The sequence below is a fragment of the Ptychodera flava genome, chromosome 21, assembly GCF_041260155.1.
Source record: "Ptychodera flava strain L36383 chromosome 21, AS_Pfla_20210202, whole genome shotgun sequence".
NCBI lineage: Eukaryota > Metazoa > Hemichordata > Enteropneusta > Ptychoderidae > Ptychodera > Ptychodera flava.
In genome coordinates this window covers 16809206-16827240 of record NC_091948.1, presented here as the reverse complement: position 1 = coordinate 16827240, position 18035 = coordinate 16809206, and the positions used below count along the sequence as shown (strand labels likewise).

Sequence of the window (18035 nt, the reverse complement as noted above, 5' to 3'; positions counted from 1 at the left end):
ATGAACGCCTGTCAAACAGTGGCATCACTTTTGAACTTCAAATTAAAAATTTACTTTCTCCACCTTTTCACACATAAAACATCTCTGCCAAGTTTTGATGTCAATAGTCCTATTAATGTAATGCATTCATCGTGCTAGTCTTGAAGTAAAGTTTGACTTTGTGTAGGATTGTCCTTCAATTCAATAACTTTCTACAGTCTACATTGATCAGCTGTTGAAATCATGGAATCATGTGTAAAAAAATGACAAAAGTTGATGACAGGGACTCTTAAACCTACTATGACTGCAAAAAAAAACAGTATGTAAGGCAGCTATACCTCTGCAGTGAGTTCTATATACACTAGCACTAGCTACCACAGGGAGAAAGATCCTAGGTCTCCTAGATCTCTGCATGGTTTACTGCTGCAGTCAGAAAACTAGACTGTTACTGTTGTGTTCTGATTTCTTTGCTGTGCTTCTGACCATGGTCAACCACAGCAAAATCACTGAAGAACACATTAATGTTAGATAGTGTACTGCATTACACAGCATGTGGCTGTCTTCCAAACATCCATCACGTTCAAAGGCAAATTTACCCTTCACAAAATATATCTTCATCCTTTGAGTGCTGTAGTTGTTCCAACCAAAATTTTAGTGCAACATTTTTATCAATTTTTATGAATTTTTCTGTTATTTTTTTTACAATTTTGGACCAAAAATGGACATCACATTTCATTGGCTATGGTTTGTTATCAAAATTTTGACAAAAATCTGAAAAAAATTGACTGGAGTATATTTTCTAAAGGTGACAAAAGTTGACTTTGGCACTCAAAGGGTTAATCTAGACTTTGTACCTCTGCAAAAGCCATCCATGTTTTCCTTATCTGACTTTTTGTAAATTCATAACTGTCTTTTACAATGTCAAGTTTTGGTGTAACATCAACGTGAACAAATCTGTGAGATACACATATCTAATGACGGTACAAAATACAAGAGGTTCACATCACGTGTGACTCGATAACTGTTACATATCAGTCTGACAGGACACATCATCAGATCTGACAGAGACCAAATCCAGTTATTAAAGTCTGATATGATATCAGTCCAAATCTAAATTGCCTTTTCAGTAATTTCAAGCTACCAAACATTAACACATACCATCATTACTTGAGAATTCCTCTGTGGCTCTGGCAGCATTCTGAGCGGCTTCCGCTAGTTCTTTCTGTCTCACCTGATAAGATCACAAAAACCACAATTATGATAACACCGTGACAAATTGAAGGAAAACTGTTCCCTGTTTCCGTTAGTTCACCATCAGTGTTATAAAATACTTACAAATACATCAATACATTACCAATACACTCCTAACGTACTGGTGACAGTCAAACTGTGGTGAAAATTTGGTCATTTTCGCAGCAGCAGGTATCTACCGGTACTGTCATACACACACTTGCTCTACGTACTGCTATATTGCTATTTGCCAAAGACTATGGTTGGAATTAAATTTTATGGGGCTATCATTATCCTCTGTCACGTTTTATCCTCTTATCTATGATACTTAGTGCATGTCAAGTGTTTTACAGAAGGACGTAACCTTGGTATGTTCTCAACTTTACACAAACTCTCATAGTATAGGTAATATAGTACACACTCAACTCATTCTGATTAATAGTATAAATGTGTAAACACATCAACTTAACTAAAGGTACAATGCACGTTGGGGACAGATATTCAGGCTCTCAAATTTTACTTTTCTGGTCTACTACTTGTGGGGACACATTTTAAAGCTCTCGCTATGAGAAAATTTTTCAGTCTTACTTTTTCAAAAATCGAAATTTTATTTTTCCCCATAGAGTTAACACAGGGATGGTGGTCACTTTGAATTTCAAATATCAGTAAATGTCAGGTAATTTGTTTCTCCAGTACTAAACTTTGTATGGTGACCCCTAATTTATATTCTTGATTTTGTACGAAAAATATTTGAAAGTTTCATTGAGGTAAGTTTTAGCAAAGAGTTTACGTGTTTCACTTTTAAGGCACCTAATACCTTAAGATTAATATTGAGGCTTTTGTTTTCACCATTGTAAAATACCTGAGGACAGGTTTTCGGCAAAGAAATTAAATGACTTGTCTTTCTAATTCTCAAGTCACTGACCATTCAAATTTCCAACAAAATTGATGGCAAATTTGGCAGAAATTTTGAATTCAAAGTATTCTCTGCAAAATATTATTCAAATTTCCATAGAGACTATTTATACTCTTTTATCATTACTAAGTTGAAGGAACAGACATGTCTTGCAGGCAAGTTTCAGATTTTGATTGTTAGCACAGATTAACAATGGGAATGCAGCAACAAAACACAGTTAGTATACCGCCATTTTATCACAAAAGTAAGATTCTGACGGAAACAGTTTATTTTACAATGCCATTGACACTTGGTTCACCAAGAACAAAATCAAATTCCCCTTTATCGAAAAGAAGAATGTTAGTAGCTTATTAAGAGTATATCAATACACAATGGATTAGTAAGATAGCATGCATATAAGATTCAAGAGTGGAGGGTGGATGGACACTGCCAAGAAACACTGAAAGACGGACTTTATCAAGACATTGTTGGCAACATGCATTATGATGTATGGGTTACATGAAATGAGAAAGTGGAAAAGCAATTGAATACACTAGGTGACATCAAACTCTGCCAGTCTGTTCATGAACTATCAAAATGCAAGATTAGCTTCTCAATGGAAATGAATGTTGGATGATGTTTTATTTCATACTAAATTGTTGAAATTCTTAAATATATAATGGTCGAATTTTCATTACAAATGCTGAAAATGGCAGTGAACTAGGTGTTTCTCACAGCTTTTTACACAGGCTTGCTATAATGGTTCACTTCATTAAATAAAGACAATTTTTTAAAGTGAAAATCAAGATAATGTCATATGTGTATTTTAGTTTCTAAATGTCTTATTCCAAATCTGAAAATCACTGATGGACAAATATCAAACCACCGTCCATGGATGGAGGGACGGCGATCCAATAAAATGTTTCAAAATTAGCCCTCAGAAAGGACATACAATGTGACATTCACGACTGTTTTTCTGAATAATTTGTAGTTTGATAACAGAATTCCCTGAGGATACTCTCAAATAATGAGATCTTGAAACATTTCTTGAATTTATTTTCACACAGCACTTTAAAATTTGCTGCACTGTATACAGAGACCTGAATGAGACTGCCAGACACATAAGCATTAAAAATAATTTCATCTTTAGTCAATTTCAGACACAGATGGGTGAAGACACTTTAAAGAAGAGCTGTTAAGAAGTATTTAGTATTTCATCCTCTTTTTTCTGACATTGATTTAAGATTAGCAGAGTTGATGAATGGAAATGGAACACAGAATGGAAAATTTACCGGTGATGATGGTTCAACTTGAGTACTATCTGTGTCACTATCCACCATTTCTTCCTCATCCTCCCTGGCGCTGGAATCTTGACTTATTGATATGTCCTGAATTGTATGAATGTCACACCGTACTGTTAGCTACGGTTCCTCTCTCAGTTCATTTTTTTTCCAGTTCATATTCAGTATGTACTGTATGTCTCTATATTGGTGTATTGTGCATATGTACATGTACATCTGTCTATTTACTATCATTTTTGAATATATACATGTACATGTAAGGTAAGGCATTTGAATGTGTGTGTGGATTATACGTCTGTACATATATGGCTTAGGTGGTCATACACAGTCTCTGTGTATGTACTGTACATGCACATGTATATATGTTGAAACATCTCCATGTCTTAATACTGTCATGTGTACATTTGATATTACGAGATGCACTCATGCATTTCTGTAAGTGTATAGTATTGTGATACAGTGTTTTATATCTATCTATCTATCTATCTATCTATCTATCTATCTATCTATCTATCTATCTATATATATATATATATATATATATATATATATATATATATATATATATATAAAATGTGTCTGTCTGTCTATCTGTCTGTCTGCTGGTCTGTCTGTCTGTGCTCATTTTTGTCTATATGTGCATGGTATACATGTTTGGCTTTCTGCAAACATGTATATATATATATATATATATATATATATATATATATATATATATATATATATATATATATAATGTGTCTGTCTGTCTGTCTATCTGTCTGTCTGCTGGTCTGTCTGTGTTCATTTTTGTCTGTATGGGCATAGTATACATGTTTGGCTTTCTGCAAACATATATATATATATATATATATATATATATATATATATATATAATGTGTCTGTCTGTCTGCCGGTCTGTCTGTCTGTGTTCATTTTTGTCTGTATGGGCATAGTATACATGTTTGGCTTTCTGCAAACATGTTGATTTTATGTCCTCTACATGTACATTTTTGTATGTATGAACTGGTATGGGTACATATACTTTAGTTCAGTCTGTGGATGCTAGACTAGATGTACATATCTTAAGCACCAGTGTCAATATGTTTGTGACAGGTAGCACTTTGTCGCTTTTGAGACAGGCATTGTAGCTACAATATGATTGGTTACACAGAGTAATGTGTCTGCATGTATATGTAAGACAGTGAATGAAAGATACATATGAACAATCTCGGATTTCAAATGACAGAGTATGTTTAAAATCTAGTGCTCATCATTCTTCCATTACACAGCTTTGATAATACGCTGAAAGTACCATGTTTTGTTTTCCACTTGTTTGACAATCAGCACGAACTGTCTTAAGAATTCAACTGAAATCCGTCATGAGTACATTTTGGATGAAAGTTGAAAACTGAAAAGAGCCAAGCTAATCAAAATTATGACATGGTTGTCTGACTTGTCAAAATTCCATGAGTGCGCCAGCACAGAATACTGATATCACATGCTGTTTACCTTAACAATACAATGTACATGGTTGTACAACTGACAATGCTGATGATTAAGCTGATGTCAATAACACAAGAAAAATAATCCCACAAATGAGTGATGAATCTAAAGATATACACTGCTCATAGAGAATTAGGAAAAGGATATTGAAAATACTACAAACCTCTTCCGCATAGTCTCTGAGTACACTCTGCCATATTGTGACTAAAGTTTTGTAAGTGACTGGTCTTGACAACAAGGAACCAAATACATGCTGCAAAAACAACAAACAGTAATTAACCATTGGTAACAGTAGCCATGACGATGATGATGGCGGTGATGACAAAGGTGATGGTGGCAATGATAACAAAGATGATAATTAAGACAATGATGGAGAAGATGATGATAATGATGATGATGATCATCATCTTCATCTTCATCTTCATCATCATTACTATTATCATCCTTAAGTGACAAAACAAAATGTTGTCATGAATAGGATAGGTACAAGTATCAACAACTATCACAGTTAACTGTACGTTTTCAACATTTCTTATTTGCAAACCATTTCAACAGGTGACCTGTGATCTATATGTCACCTCCAGAGGGCTAGTATACTGCAAGCACGGATCAGCTCATAACATCCTTGTTATCTCCCACCCTATTCTACAGTGACAAATGTCACAAGTCACAGTTTTTGAACAGATTTCAGGGGGGGGGGGAAGGTTACTGATATCTCACTGATATAATTTACTTATCAGTATTCTCTTCAAGGAGAATGTACCAGAATTTCTGAAACAATTTACACTCAACTGTTTGTTGCTGCATATATGAAAAAAAACCAATAATTTGCATTTTACACAAAATTAGAAAACTGCCAAGAGATTAAATTATATGAACAAGAATTTAACAGTTCAAATATTTCTCAGCTGGGTTATACCGGTACACAGTACTGGAAAACAATAAGTTAAGGTTACCTTCTTATCGTCAATGGTCCTGACGCCAATAGCATTCGGGACTACAAATGCTGTTCTTTCTCTTGTAATTGATTTTACTGTAAGTACTGGAATAATAACCTGGAATACAACACATGCATCAGTTAGAGACAGAACCCTGATCTTGTTCTGTGATGAACTACGACATCAAACATTTCACAATGAAGATGAATCCACAAAAATTTCATCGTCTGGGCTAAATTTCCTGGAAAGATGTCATGACAACGAAAGTTATTTACATGCAATCTATTTCATAGGATGACTTCATTATGAAACTTGATTCTTAAATGATGTCATCACATCTTCCATTGTAATATTCAACAGTCAAAGACAGCGATAAAAGCCATTTTCTTTAACCCTTCAAACAAACCATTGACTATAGCTTGCTGTCAGGGCAATGGTTGAGTCTTCACATACTAAACATATAGAAAATAAAATATAGTAAATATATTTATATACTAAATATACAGTAGCTTTTTATAAGTTAGCATCCGGCTAACCTCTTTAATTCATAGAACTATATCTGACTGGCATTTTTCAAATCAATGAAATTTACAGGGACATGAATTCTCTCAAAAGGTTCCCGTCTGGAAAGACTGAATATAAAATTTAGCCACAACATTTGAATATCTATTGGATCTAGAAATGTCATTGTTAAACAAGGAGAAAATAATTTGTTCTTGTTCAAAAGGCAAACTGGAGCGTGTCATACAAAATTCAATTTTTTCATCTTACACACACAAGTATATAGCATAAGAACTTGTATTGAAAGTACGCTACAGGGTAACGACAAATACCCTATAGAAATTGATGACACTCTTTGTAAAAGGTCGTACACCATAAAAATCTTGTGAAATGTGATGGAAAAAAAAAGACTGTGTGTATTGAAAAGACTTTTTGAATTGAAAAAATAACTTTCTGTCTTCTTCAAAAGACTTGATCACATTTTGTGGAAGTCTTCTGGGAATAGAAATCCGATAGCTTTGATCACACCAGACTACAAGTTTGAAATGATTATTTGTGGAGTTCATTACAAAGCCTTTAGATTCAGTATGCAGTGGTCATTAGTATATCATCTACAGCACGGCATGAGGCATGCTATTTCTTGAAATGGTACTCTGTCAGAAAATCATGAATTGGACAAAAATAGTTCCATCATAATGTAATTAGATCAAACACATACAAAAATCCGGTGCACAGATAAAAAGCATGTTACCATGGTAATTTATGAAAAAAGAACAGCAATGACTATCTTTTCTATACTATCATTTGTCTCTGATGTAGAATTGTTGAATTCATCAAGGGATTGAAAATCATCTGCTCATCAGGCAGATGGCATTTTCAATTTTGTATATGTATGCCAATTTGATATAGTCAGATGCAGTCAAACAAATTACACTGAGAAACTTGCTATTTATCTTGAATATACACTTACAAAATTATATGAAATTACTTTCTAGGGCACTGTAACTTTTGAGTCAAATTTCTACTGCAGCGAAAAAACATGTATGTGCCACATAACTATTTTGATATCAAAGCCATAAGAAAACGTTCACAAAATTTACATATATACTTGAGTTACATTACTCTATGGGAAAAAAATAAAATTTTCAATTTTCGAAAACTATGACGATGAAAATTTTTCTTACTAATTTAAAATGAACCTCCCACAAGTGGCAGATCAGAAAAGAAATGTAAAAATTTGTCAGTCCAAATATCTGTCCAGTGTGCCTTTTACCTTAAATCAAATTCCTATAGCTATAGAGGGAAACAAAATGCTTAATGATAAACTGAGCAAACACACGAGAAAAATTGTAGAGTGTAACAGTCATTGAACCTACAACAATGCAAAATTTTCAAACGTCAGAATTTGCTAATGAAATGAAGCAAAATGCAAAATTCAGAAGTTTCCGAGGCACGTACATGTATACATTTACATGATAGCCAGGAGACGCCTTATCAGAACTGCTGCTATTCAACGCTGAAAGCCCTGGGATCTTGTTGAGATATTATCACAAAGACACATTCGTCGGCTGCTTTCCAGGTTTGTCACCTACAGCAGATGTCAAACTGATAAAAATTTAATAATTCATTTCTACTTTAAAGTTGAAAGAATTTTGAGGTCAGGTGAGTTGCCAGGCTTCACATTCACCTCTGTAACACGTACTGCACTGCACTGTATTGGAAGTGAAAACTGAACCCATCAGAAGTTTTTTTGATTAGCACATTGTTGGGCAAAAACATTCTTTTTACTGTTAACATGGAGTACATTGAAACAAGCATACGAAGACGTATAAAGGATCTGATAAGTTATGCTTTGTCGTATATCTTTCTTTGACAGCTGTGACCTAATGAACCAAAGATATAGAGAATGATTTCTCTACACAAAGCACATGGAATCAATTTGTTTGTTATCACATTGCGACAATACTGCCCAGGCACTCCAGTGCCCAATAGGATTCGTTGGAAACTTGTTGATGACTTAGCAGGTGGCAAAGTCATCACTTGACTGAAACTGACCCTGAATTATTTTTAAACTTGACGTCAACTGCGGGATTTAAAATTAATCAAATTTCTCAATTTTTCATGAAAGAGAGCTATTTTGTAACGTCATCCACTATGATCGACATAAGGAATCCCCTGTTTATAAAATCATACAAGAAAAATCAATAAACAGCATAACAGATTCAAATATATTTACGCACCATGACATTAGTATTTTTACGAATTTTTATCTATCATGGACATCAAGCATATTATTGTCACTTTGTAAATCAAAGAAAAAGATTTGGTATGCAAATTATGTGGGAGAGGCAGGTAAAAAAAAATTACAGCCCAAACACGGGACAATACATGCCCTCAAGGAAGGAGACCATTGACCCTTCTGACATCGGGCAAATTGTTACCTGCCCTCGGGTAAAGTTTCTGGTTGGCGCTATAACATACCGGTATGGTATGGTATAATGAATCAAAGGTACACAGTAATTTAAAAACATATAACTTTGCAATTTTACCAATTGTTTATTGTGGACCTTTCATGAGATACATGTACACAATACCTAAATATCAACCCATAATCATTAACAAGACATTAAGCAATTTAGTCACGTCCATTTGTCGTAACCAATCACCAAGTCTCACTTGGGAAGCTCTGAAATTTCAAAACTGTATTAAAGGTATACTGTCATCTGTTCCAATTTTGCCACAGTTACCATGGAAAGAGAAATCTAACCAATCACTAAGCGGGTGGCCGCTTTTTAAAAACAGCGCCCTCACATGGACATTTTGAATACCAAGGAATGCCTCTTTGACCATATATGGGCATATTTAGATTACGGGTAACTGTATACCTTTAAAGGTACAGTGCTAATGACATTCCATACAGAACACAGTTGACTCATCTCTTTTACCATATATGGATATATGCAAATTAGCAACCTGGTATAGCAAACATGGTGCACAAGCATCAATCATGTGCATCTCTCTGCATTGATGTGCTCAAAAGAGCAAGAGTCTTGGATAAAACATTACAGCTATATTCAGTAATGCATTAAGTTTTTTTATTACACATCAAATGCCCTTGTTCTGAGCATATGAAATTCAGTATGTATCAGTCTGCCAGTAACTACTGGTATGCTTGTGTTAGGACATGAAACAATGCGGGCATGATGAGATGACTGGGATAGTGTACACAGGGTGTTTGAAACCTAAGCTCACACGTCGCATCCATCGCTGGGTTAATTTCACCATTAATTACAGAATCACCTGATCGACACAAACACTGTAGATCTCTACAAACAAGTCTGTGAACTCGACACCCCTAAACACAAAGCTCAAGTCATATAGAAAGCCTAACAGACTCCCTATGGCATTCCACTTGTACAGAATCAGTCAAATCTGCTCCACTCTGACTGTTGAAGTCTAAACTTCAGAGTAAATTGTGCACCTCTCCAAGACATAAAAGATAACTTTGTTGAGTGGTACATTAGAATCCAGGATGGATGCTGAGGATTGCACTGGTAAAACTATATGTTTCTACACGTCTACCCCAGCCATTGTTGGAATGACGATGATTTTGATACCCAAGGGGGAAAAAAGCTTCTTGCTCAGATGATGAAATTACAAACTTGGAATAAAGTGGTCTCGCATATATACTGCAGTATTGTATTTTTTTTGAGGTATGGCTGTCTGGCATGCAAAGGTTACCATAAATGCCTTTAAAAATCTGAAACTGAGTCCTGTACTTGATTTCCCTGAGGTTAATCCTGCCATTTAAAGGAAAATTACACACGGACCCATTATTCTCATGAATTTTGTTCCAAGGGCATATCAGATGAACTCGGCACAATGGAAACTTTCAGAGCTATGGAGAATACAGTGAAATAGAATGTCGTGAGAGATTTTAATCGATAAAAAGTCAAGAGAAATCCTTAAACAAGTCTATCTGGAGCAGATTTGAACCAAGATCAGTGGTATTTACTTCTCTTGAATTGGTTGTTTATATGATTATAGGTTCATTCAGGTAGCAAGCATGTGCCTCAAAAATATGCTCAAAGTCCTTATGCGATTTTGACTAACACAAAACAAAATGAGCTCTTATCCAGGAATGAAGGAATTATATTTATTGTGCGTCAGCTTTGATGATAGATTGTACCTAATGGGAAAGAGACTCCCTTACTTTTATGTTCTGGAAATGTTCATCGGCGGATGAATAATTATACATGGTAAGCAGATTTTTTCTTTATTGAAGATTTGTTCTTAAAACTAACAATGTGTCGTTTTACATAACTTTGATTTATAACTCCAGAATATGATTATAGAAAAATCCATGCATACACTTCTATGCATGAATACATTTGAATATCACAGTAATAAAAAATGCGGTTCATGTGTACAAAAAAATGCGAGTGTATATGACCAAAATATTCTACAAAAAGGATAACCTGGAATTCTATATATGACACTTTTCACGTGCTTGTTGCACATTAGAACCACAGCATTTGGATTCAATACGGTACACTTCTTCCACATGAGTTGAGTTTCAAATGAGCATATCACAAAATGTAGGATTTAATTTATTTCCATTAAAAAACGACATGTGTGCGATTGCCAATTTCCTCTTTAATTCATACAGATGGTGGATATCTATTTTTGAAACCATCAGAAGGATATGCAAGATCATGTATCATGCCTTGCAGAGTCCTGGCCCTGGGATGAAAAATTGCTCAGAAATAATAATATGATTCCTACATAATGGATCTTACCGGCACATAAAATACCGTATGAATTGAGATCTTCCAGAATTATAAATAGTTTTAGTTTATGCTTTTCAGAGCAGTTTTACAATGTGTATATTTGAAAAATTACATTTAGGAGTGTTGAAGTGAGAGGCTAAAAATAAGCCCAAGTTAAAGGTATACTGTCCCATGTTCCAATTTGCCACAGTTACCATGGAAAGAGAAAATCTAACCAATTACAGATTTTAAGCGGGTGACCGCTTTTTAAAAACAGCGCCCTCACATGGGCATTTTGAATACCAAGGAACACCCCTTTGACTATATATGGGCATACTTAGATTACAGGTGACTGTATACCTTTAACCAAATCTAGTTTAGATTCTCAAATCAGCATTTACTTACCTGAGTTTCTTTACCGAATATATTTGAGTGAAAACAAAACCAATTCCTAGCCACATAGAGCCGGCCTTGCAGTAGTATTGTACCTTTAAGGAGTGCACAAGTGTAACCTGAAATAGGCAAATAGTTTTCTTATTATGTCTTGTTGTCCATAAGATATGAAGTTGCGTCATTTAGCTTCAAAACAACATAAAATAAATTATTTTATAATGGTTTAGTATTGATATTGAAAGAAAAATATTGTTTTAAACCACAGTAGGATAGTGACATGTTGTTCTTTCCCAAAAAGTAAAGCAAAATGGTTCTGTGATTCCTAAAAATACACTTTACTTGTACCTTTTTTATACCCATGATTTGAACTTTTTATAGATTTATGCTGTTTTAAGAGATGAAAACTATTATTCTAAAGTAATAAATGTTAATTAAACCCCTTGACCCCTGGCCCCTGGTAGCCTTGACACCATGCAGAGATTTTTGTCCGAGCAGGGGCAGTGGATTATTAGCAATAATTGGTTTAAATGGACAAAGTCATTGTCTTTTTTTGGATTTATTCTAGTTCAGGTTGATTATTTGAGAAATTGGTTATATGAGTTAAAACCATGAAATATACACTATACACTGAGCTGAGGAGGAGGAAAAGACATATGTTCATCCCCGGCTGCCGACAATAAATGTATAATTGTGAGCTTTGATCTCTGCGACCAACTGCAAACCTGAGTGAATGGTAATGTCAGATTTTATTTGACACACATCTTGTATTTTGTGACATTACTATATATTTGTGGTTGATTCTGAAAAGGTATATCGTAACTTACGAAAACACCAAAATCAGCAATTTCGTCCCTTGAGATCATAGCATGTACCAAAGCATGTGTATCAAAGCCTATTTCAAACAACCTTGTAATGGTGGTACTGAATCTTTCTCCTTTTGACATTTACGCCTATCTCCTCAAGATACATCACTTCTATGAATCTCAGAATGTGTTGGGACTCGCATTTCACAAGGCTCTCATCTTGTTTGTCGTGACATTTTCAGATGCTACTTCAATCAAAATTGAAAAGCATCATTGTGCAGATTTTCAAGGTCTCCTTACTGAATACTGCTGTGTATATATCAAATGTAAAACCTTTTGTAGCATTTTTTATGGAATGTCACTTGGCTTTCTTCCTGTCTAACTCAATGTTATAATGCAGAGCCTTTCGAAAACAGCCAGTGTGAGGTTGAAATATATTCTCAATGGACAAACATACACTGTAATACAACATTAGCACTTACTCTCTGAGTGATATTTCCAGTAATTATCCCAAAATGAGAATTTCTCAACTGAAAATTCTTTTCTGGTAAGGATGAGATCCTGGCATAGATTCATGAAAATCACACAGACCCCAACCAACAGACATGGATAAATTGTAAATTCTTATAAATTATTCGTAAAATTATAAAAATATGCTGATCTGGGTAATTGACATTCCATGGCACTCATTTTTTAAAAGGAAAGTGGAAGGTGTCATATTGATTAAGGGATTACATCATCAATGGAACAGAAGAGAGGGGATGATTTTCTGGTCCACTAATACCTAAAACATATATCTACCAAGGCTTAAGTTTCCACAAGCTCATTTCTGAACATTTCCGTTACAAGCTGAGTAATTCATTATCGGCAATCCATTGAGTTAGTGGAAACAAAGAGCACTAGCTTAGTCATAAAACCTAACTAGCCAATGAGATTGGGCTAGTGCATTATATTTGTATACCTCTGATGGTGTAATCTGTATGATTTCTACAAGAACAGCAAATCCCATCACCACTGAAAAACCTGTATCTCCTTGACTGTACGCAGTGCTTCGTCACAATAGTGGCAATTAAGATGTGCGTGAACAAAGGGTAGCAAATTAAGACATTGACAAATGAATACTTCAAAGGCAATCTTTGAAGAGGGGATGGTAAGCGAATGATTTCGTAGATTTTCTGGCAAAGGCTTGATTAAAAGAAAATGGGAGAACATTATCAGCTGTCACGGACACTTGATTAAGAGAGAATGGGACAACGTGATCAGCTGTACCCTCAACTCATCACTTGAAGGGAGTTACGGCTATTTCATGACAGTTGTGCAATACACTGCACAGAAGGGAAATGTACTAGATGGGTCGGATGAATCCCTTGACATCAGGTCTGTGATAATGAATGAACATCGTCTTGTCAGAGCTTTGTTCACTTGCATTTCAAATTATATTTGGGGGATTTCATTCGAAAAGCACACTCATATTCACTGGGTAAAGCTGTTTAGTAACAATTCTGTTTCAGTTTTATACTTCAATCCGTACTTGAACAAAACTTCTGCTGTTCTGGAACATTGGTTTACCTTCAGACAGTGTCCACTGCCTTTATCTCATTCAAGCATTGAATACAAATAGCTACTCAGATCGATCACAATGATTGATAAGTTCTTACTGATTACACTAATTTGTTGGATTAGACTACAAACAAGGAAGTAGCAGTGACCCGAATACATCTGATTAAACCTTCATTTCTCTGAACATGATAAGTTCCTCTGTCTACATATCCATCTTGTCATCTCAACTTGTAATAGGGTGAAGGCTGAGTACCTGCTTTCATGGCAACATGACAGAACTACCTTTTTTTTCGATATACAATGTATATGATGCATCTAAAATAAGTACACTGCCTGATTCTTCTCAATGCCATTCCTATACATACTGTATATTAATAGCTCTGCCCTTGCTTTGAGATTTTGTTTTATGTTTTCACATTTCAGCAACTACTAACGGCTACTTTTGAATCAACAGCTGGTCTTGTTCACCTTTTCACAATTGCAGACACCAAGACAATCTATCATCCTTTCAGAAAGATCCCCAACCCTATACTCTCAATTTCTTGCGAATATTCATCCTGGTTCATCTCATTGCATACATCTACAACATGTCCAATGTTACTTACTGACATATCAAGAGGATACCACAGATGCTTAACCCTTTGAGTGCTGTAATTTTCTCCCGCCAAAATTTTAGTGCAAAATTTTACCAATTTTTATGAATTTTTCTTTAATTTTTTTATAATTTTGGACCAAATGGACATCACATTTCATTGGCTACAGATTTTACTCAAAATTTTGGCAAAATTCTGAGAAAAATTGACAGGGGTTTATTTTATATAGGGGACAAAAATAGACTGGCGCTCAAAGGGTTAATGTTCAAATACCATGCTTATTTTCATAGACATAACCAACTAAACATATGCCTCATTGCTAAATCCCTCGTATTCTCCACTGAGAATTAAGAAATTCTCATTTATTTATATTACTATAAAAAAGACTTTATTATCAATTTGGACTACTACTGCTTGAATTGAATTCAAACTTCAACAATTTCTACAATAGACACAACAAATGACATTCCCTCTATTCCGACAAACTCTTCTGAAAGGGGTTTCCATCCTTCTAGAACATCCTCTAAAAATTTCAAAGTCCTCCACATAGTAATATCATTTCCCAAAATGCCATTCTCAGTGCACTATACATGCACATAGTACAGTACACTACATATCAAAATATGTTCCCACCTTGGGAGTCATACTTTTTTCTTAAAATTACAATTTTAAAATTGCACCTATTTAGGAAACATGTTGAAGAACAGTCCACTGCTTACATTGACAAGGGAACTGTTGTTAATAAAAACAATTTCTTGACCAGTTCAGTAGATCAATATGAACGAATGAGTTCATGATAAAATTGAAAGCACTTTCTTGGGATGTTGCAAAATTTTCAATACCGTCAAAGAAAATAAGGACTGATTCAAGATTGCTGACACAAAATGAATCAAAATTATCAGTAATCTGCAGATCCTACATGTAACTCAAACAAACATTACTCATTATCAAATAAAATGGCAGAACTATCTTCAATATATAATGAGTATGATGATTTTAAGTAAAATTTTGAGGAAAAGTTTTCTCCTCCTGAAAAAAAATAACGCTGAGCAGATGTAAGTAAATTTCAAATGTAAATTTATTCACTATCTGGTACCGGGTATTTTAGAATGGTTTAATAGCAGATACCGGTAATCATTTTACTGTGAACTTTACGGATACTAATTTCAGAAAAAAACAAAGTTTCCATTCTCAGCAATCATTAATCCCAAAAGAGTATGAAATGGAAAAAATAATGATGTGGCTGACACGGTGTGTGTTCACCATGGTAACCATTGGTAAGATCTAGACATGCCATTTTTTATTGGGTTTATCCGTACAGCTGAAAAACAAGTCTCACCCAGACACAACTGTTATAAATCTACAAACATAATGAACAGAAAAGCAATGATATAATTGTTATTTATCACCTGTCTGCTGGAGTCGTTACTGCATCAAATTATTACAGACTGCTTGGCTTCAGTATGACAGCAACTAAAATCCTGGCTACGACAAACTGCACTGCTTTAGTGGAGATAAATTGTCTGACCTTTTAGTTAATACCATACCAATTCATTGAGAAATATCGCATATTTCCAGTAAAATTTGCACTTAATTTCATGCTAATTTCAAAAGTAAGTGATCACTATAGCTTTATGGTTTGTATAGGCCTGAGAATTAGATTGTGAATACATTCTCTGATTCTTCTATGGAATTCCAATACTTGGTATTACGTATATTTGTTACGTTTCATTTCTAATGAGCTTGTGGCAATTAAAGTAAGCAAACCCATTCTAATATAAAACAGGATATCACAAAAACAACTATTCTCTGGTGTGCTCATGTAACAACCTTCCATTCTCACAGAGTATCCTAAACTGAAGATGTCAATATGAAATTTTTATTTCATAATTCACAGATATCAATATAAAACATATTATAAATAATTCATAACAAAATGACGTACTGATCAGAAGTAAAATACAGTAGTAATATATTATGCGTATGCCAAGTATTCAGCGTGTATTTTGTCCGACAACTAATGTTGCTCTGACTGTATCGCATGTTTTGTATTCAGGCCTGAGAAGACATGATTACAAAATCTCAAGGGTCGACGACACCGTCAGACATCTGCGATAATTTCAATAGCCGTTCTTTAATTAACTTTTTGCTAATACAACCAAAACATTGAGAAATCATCAATATCATCAATAAATCAATCCCTTTATAGCATATTTGGATATACTATTTCAGTTATCCATTGTAAGTTTGTTTCACTAGAAAACTACATAACTCCTATTCAGATCTGAAATTAATTAATTACCATGTTCCATATTAAACCACAAATATCAAACTTTCCACCGTCTAATGCACTGTCTGATGCATTTCATGATTATACTTGTATTTCAAAGCAATTACTGGACTCCCACATATGGAAGCATCCACAATGCATCAAGTTTTCAAATAAAAATGTCAGCTGGAGCTCCCACAAATTTTAATCATTTTCCAGATGTGAATTCGGAAATATACACCATAAAGTATATGTGATATTACTATCTACGCACTCCTTTCATTGAATTTGAAGATCTAGGTCCCTGAACTGCTACCATCCTCTCTACAGAAATATCTATCTATAACCGCTCTACGTCATACAGTCACTGTGGTAAAGGTTACATCCTTCCACCCCCATTTCCAAGTACAGAGATCCACAGCACCCTTGAAAGAAACAGGATTGTACCAAACACTGCTTTGAAAATGACTGAAACTGAGCAGACTTAAAGGCACCTTAAAAATCAAATTGATGACAACAACTCCATGGAAGCTATTAATTTAATGTCTGCATCAAAACAGCTGCAATTTTTGAAAACTGCAATGATAAAGTCGTTAACTGCACTTGTTGCCAGATGGGTGGGATACCAGCATATTATGCAATTTAGTTGTTGTTGTTGCTATTTATTCTTCTTTAACCTGTTTCATTGCCATGATTTGGTACAGCCTGATGGTTTACTTTGGATGGAACAAACCATTATACAGGAAGGGACAGTCATCATACTTTTTGTTCATGCAGTATTGTCTGAAGGGGCAGGTTTTGAACAGCTTAATCTCAAAGCAGACTAACTGAAAACAACTTTCTAAGGAGCACAAAGGACTGATACCATATACCGGTAAATTGTCAATGTCAACAACCGCTAATGCAAGAACCAGGGATCAACAACTGCCCCTTTAATTTTTCACCACCATTTATTTGGTAAAGCTTGATACTTTACCCTAGATGGAATAAACCATTATGCAGGAAAGGACGATGAAAAAGCTCTCGCGCTTGATACTGATACAGTACTAGACAGAGAATTTATATTGAGTGGAAATTTATGCAATTCTTGTATCACCTTAAAAGGTGTCAATTATGGTTGGAGACACATAGTCTGATAACATCTAATGGTATTTGCCTTACTAAAACAAGCAAAGTATCTCAATTATATGTTTGCTCAGGATCTGAAAGGCATCAGCAGGACAGTGACTTCGTGATATTAAAAGAGTACAGTTCAACCGCTACTTCTGATGAATTTCCTATGACGTATGCTCACAGTCCATTCTCGGAAAAACTATTTG

The 18035-nt window shown here is 34.7% G+C and overlaps 1 protein-coding gene across 8 annotated transcripts in view; it reads right to left on the bottom strand.

Annotated features, from left to right (window-relative positions):
* LOC139121571 (GRAM domain-containing protein 2B-like) overlaps window positions 1–18035 on the bottom strand; it is a 105728-nt gene that overhangs the window by 13753 nt on the left and 73940 nt on the right. For 6 of the 8 annotated variants that reach the window (XM_070686585.1, XM_070686586.1, XM_070686590.1 and 3 more), the window contains 5 exons: window positions 11504–11610; window positions 5847–5945; window positions 5054–5143; window positions 3397–3492; window positions 1138–1210 (listed from right to left, as the gene is read on the bottom strand). In XM_070686585.1, the coding sequence (XP_070542686.1) occupies window positions 1138–1210; window positions 3397–3492; window positions 5054–5143; window positions 5847–5945; window positions 11504–11610 (465 nt within the window). The remainder of the gene's footprint in view (window positions 1–1137; window positions 1211–3396; window positions 3493–5053; window positions 5144–5846; window positions 5946–11503; window positions 11611–18035) is intronic. The other 2 variants (XM_070686587.1, XM_070686593.1) reach the window with 1 other exon arrangement.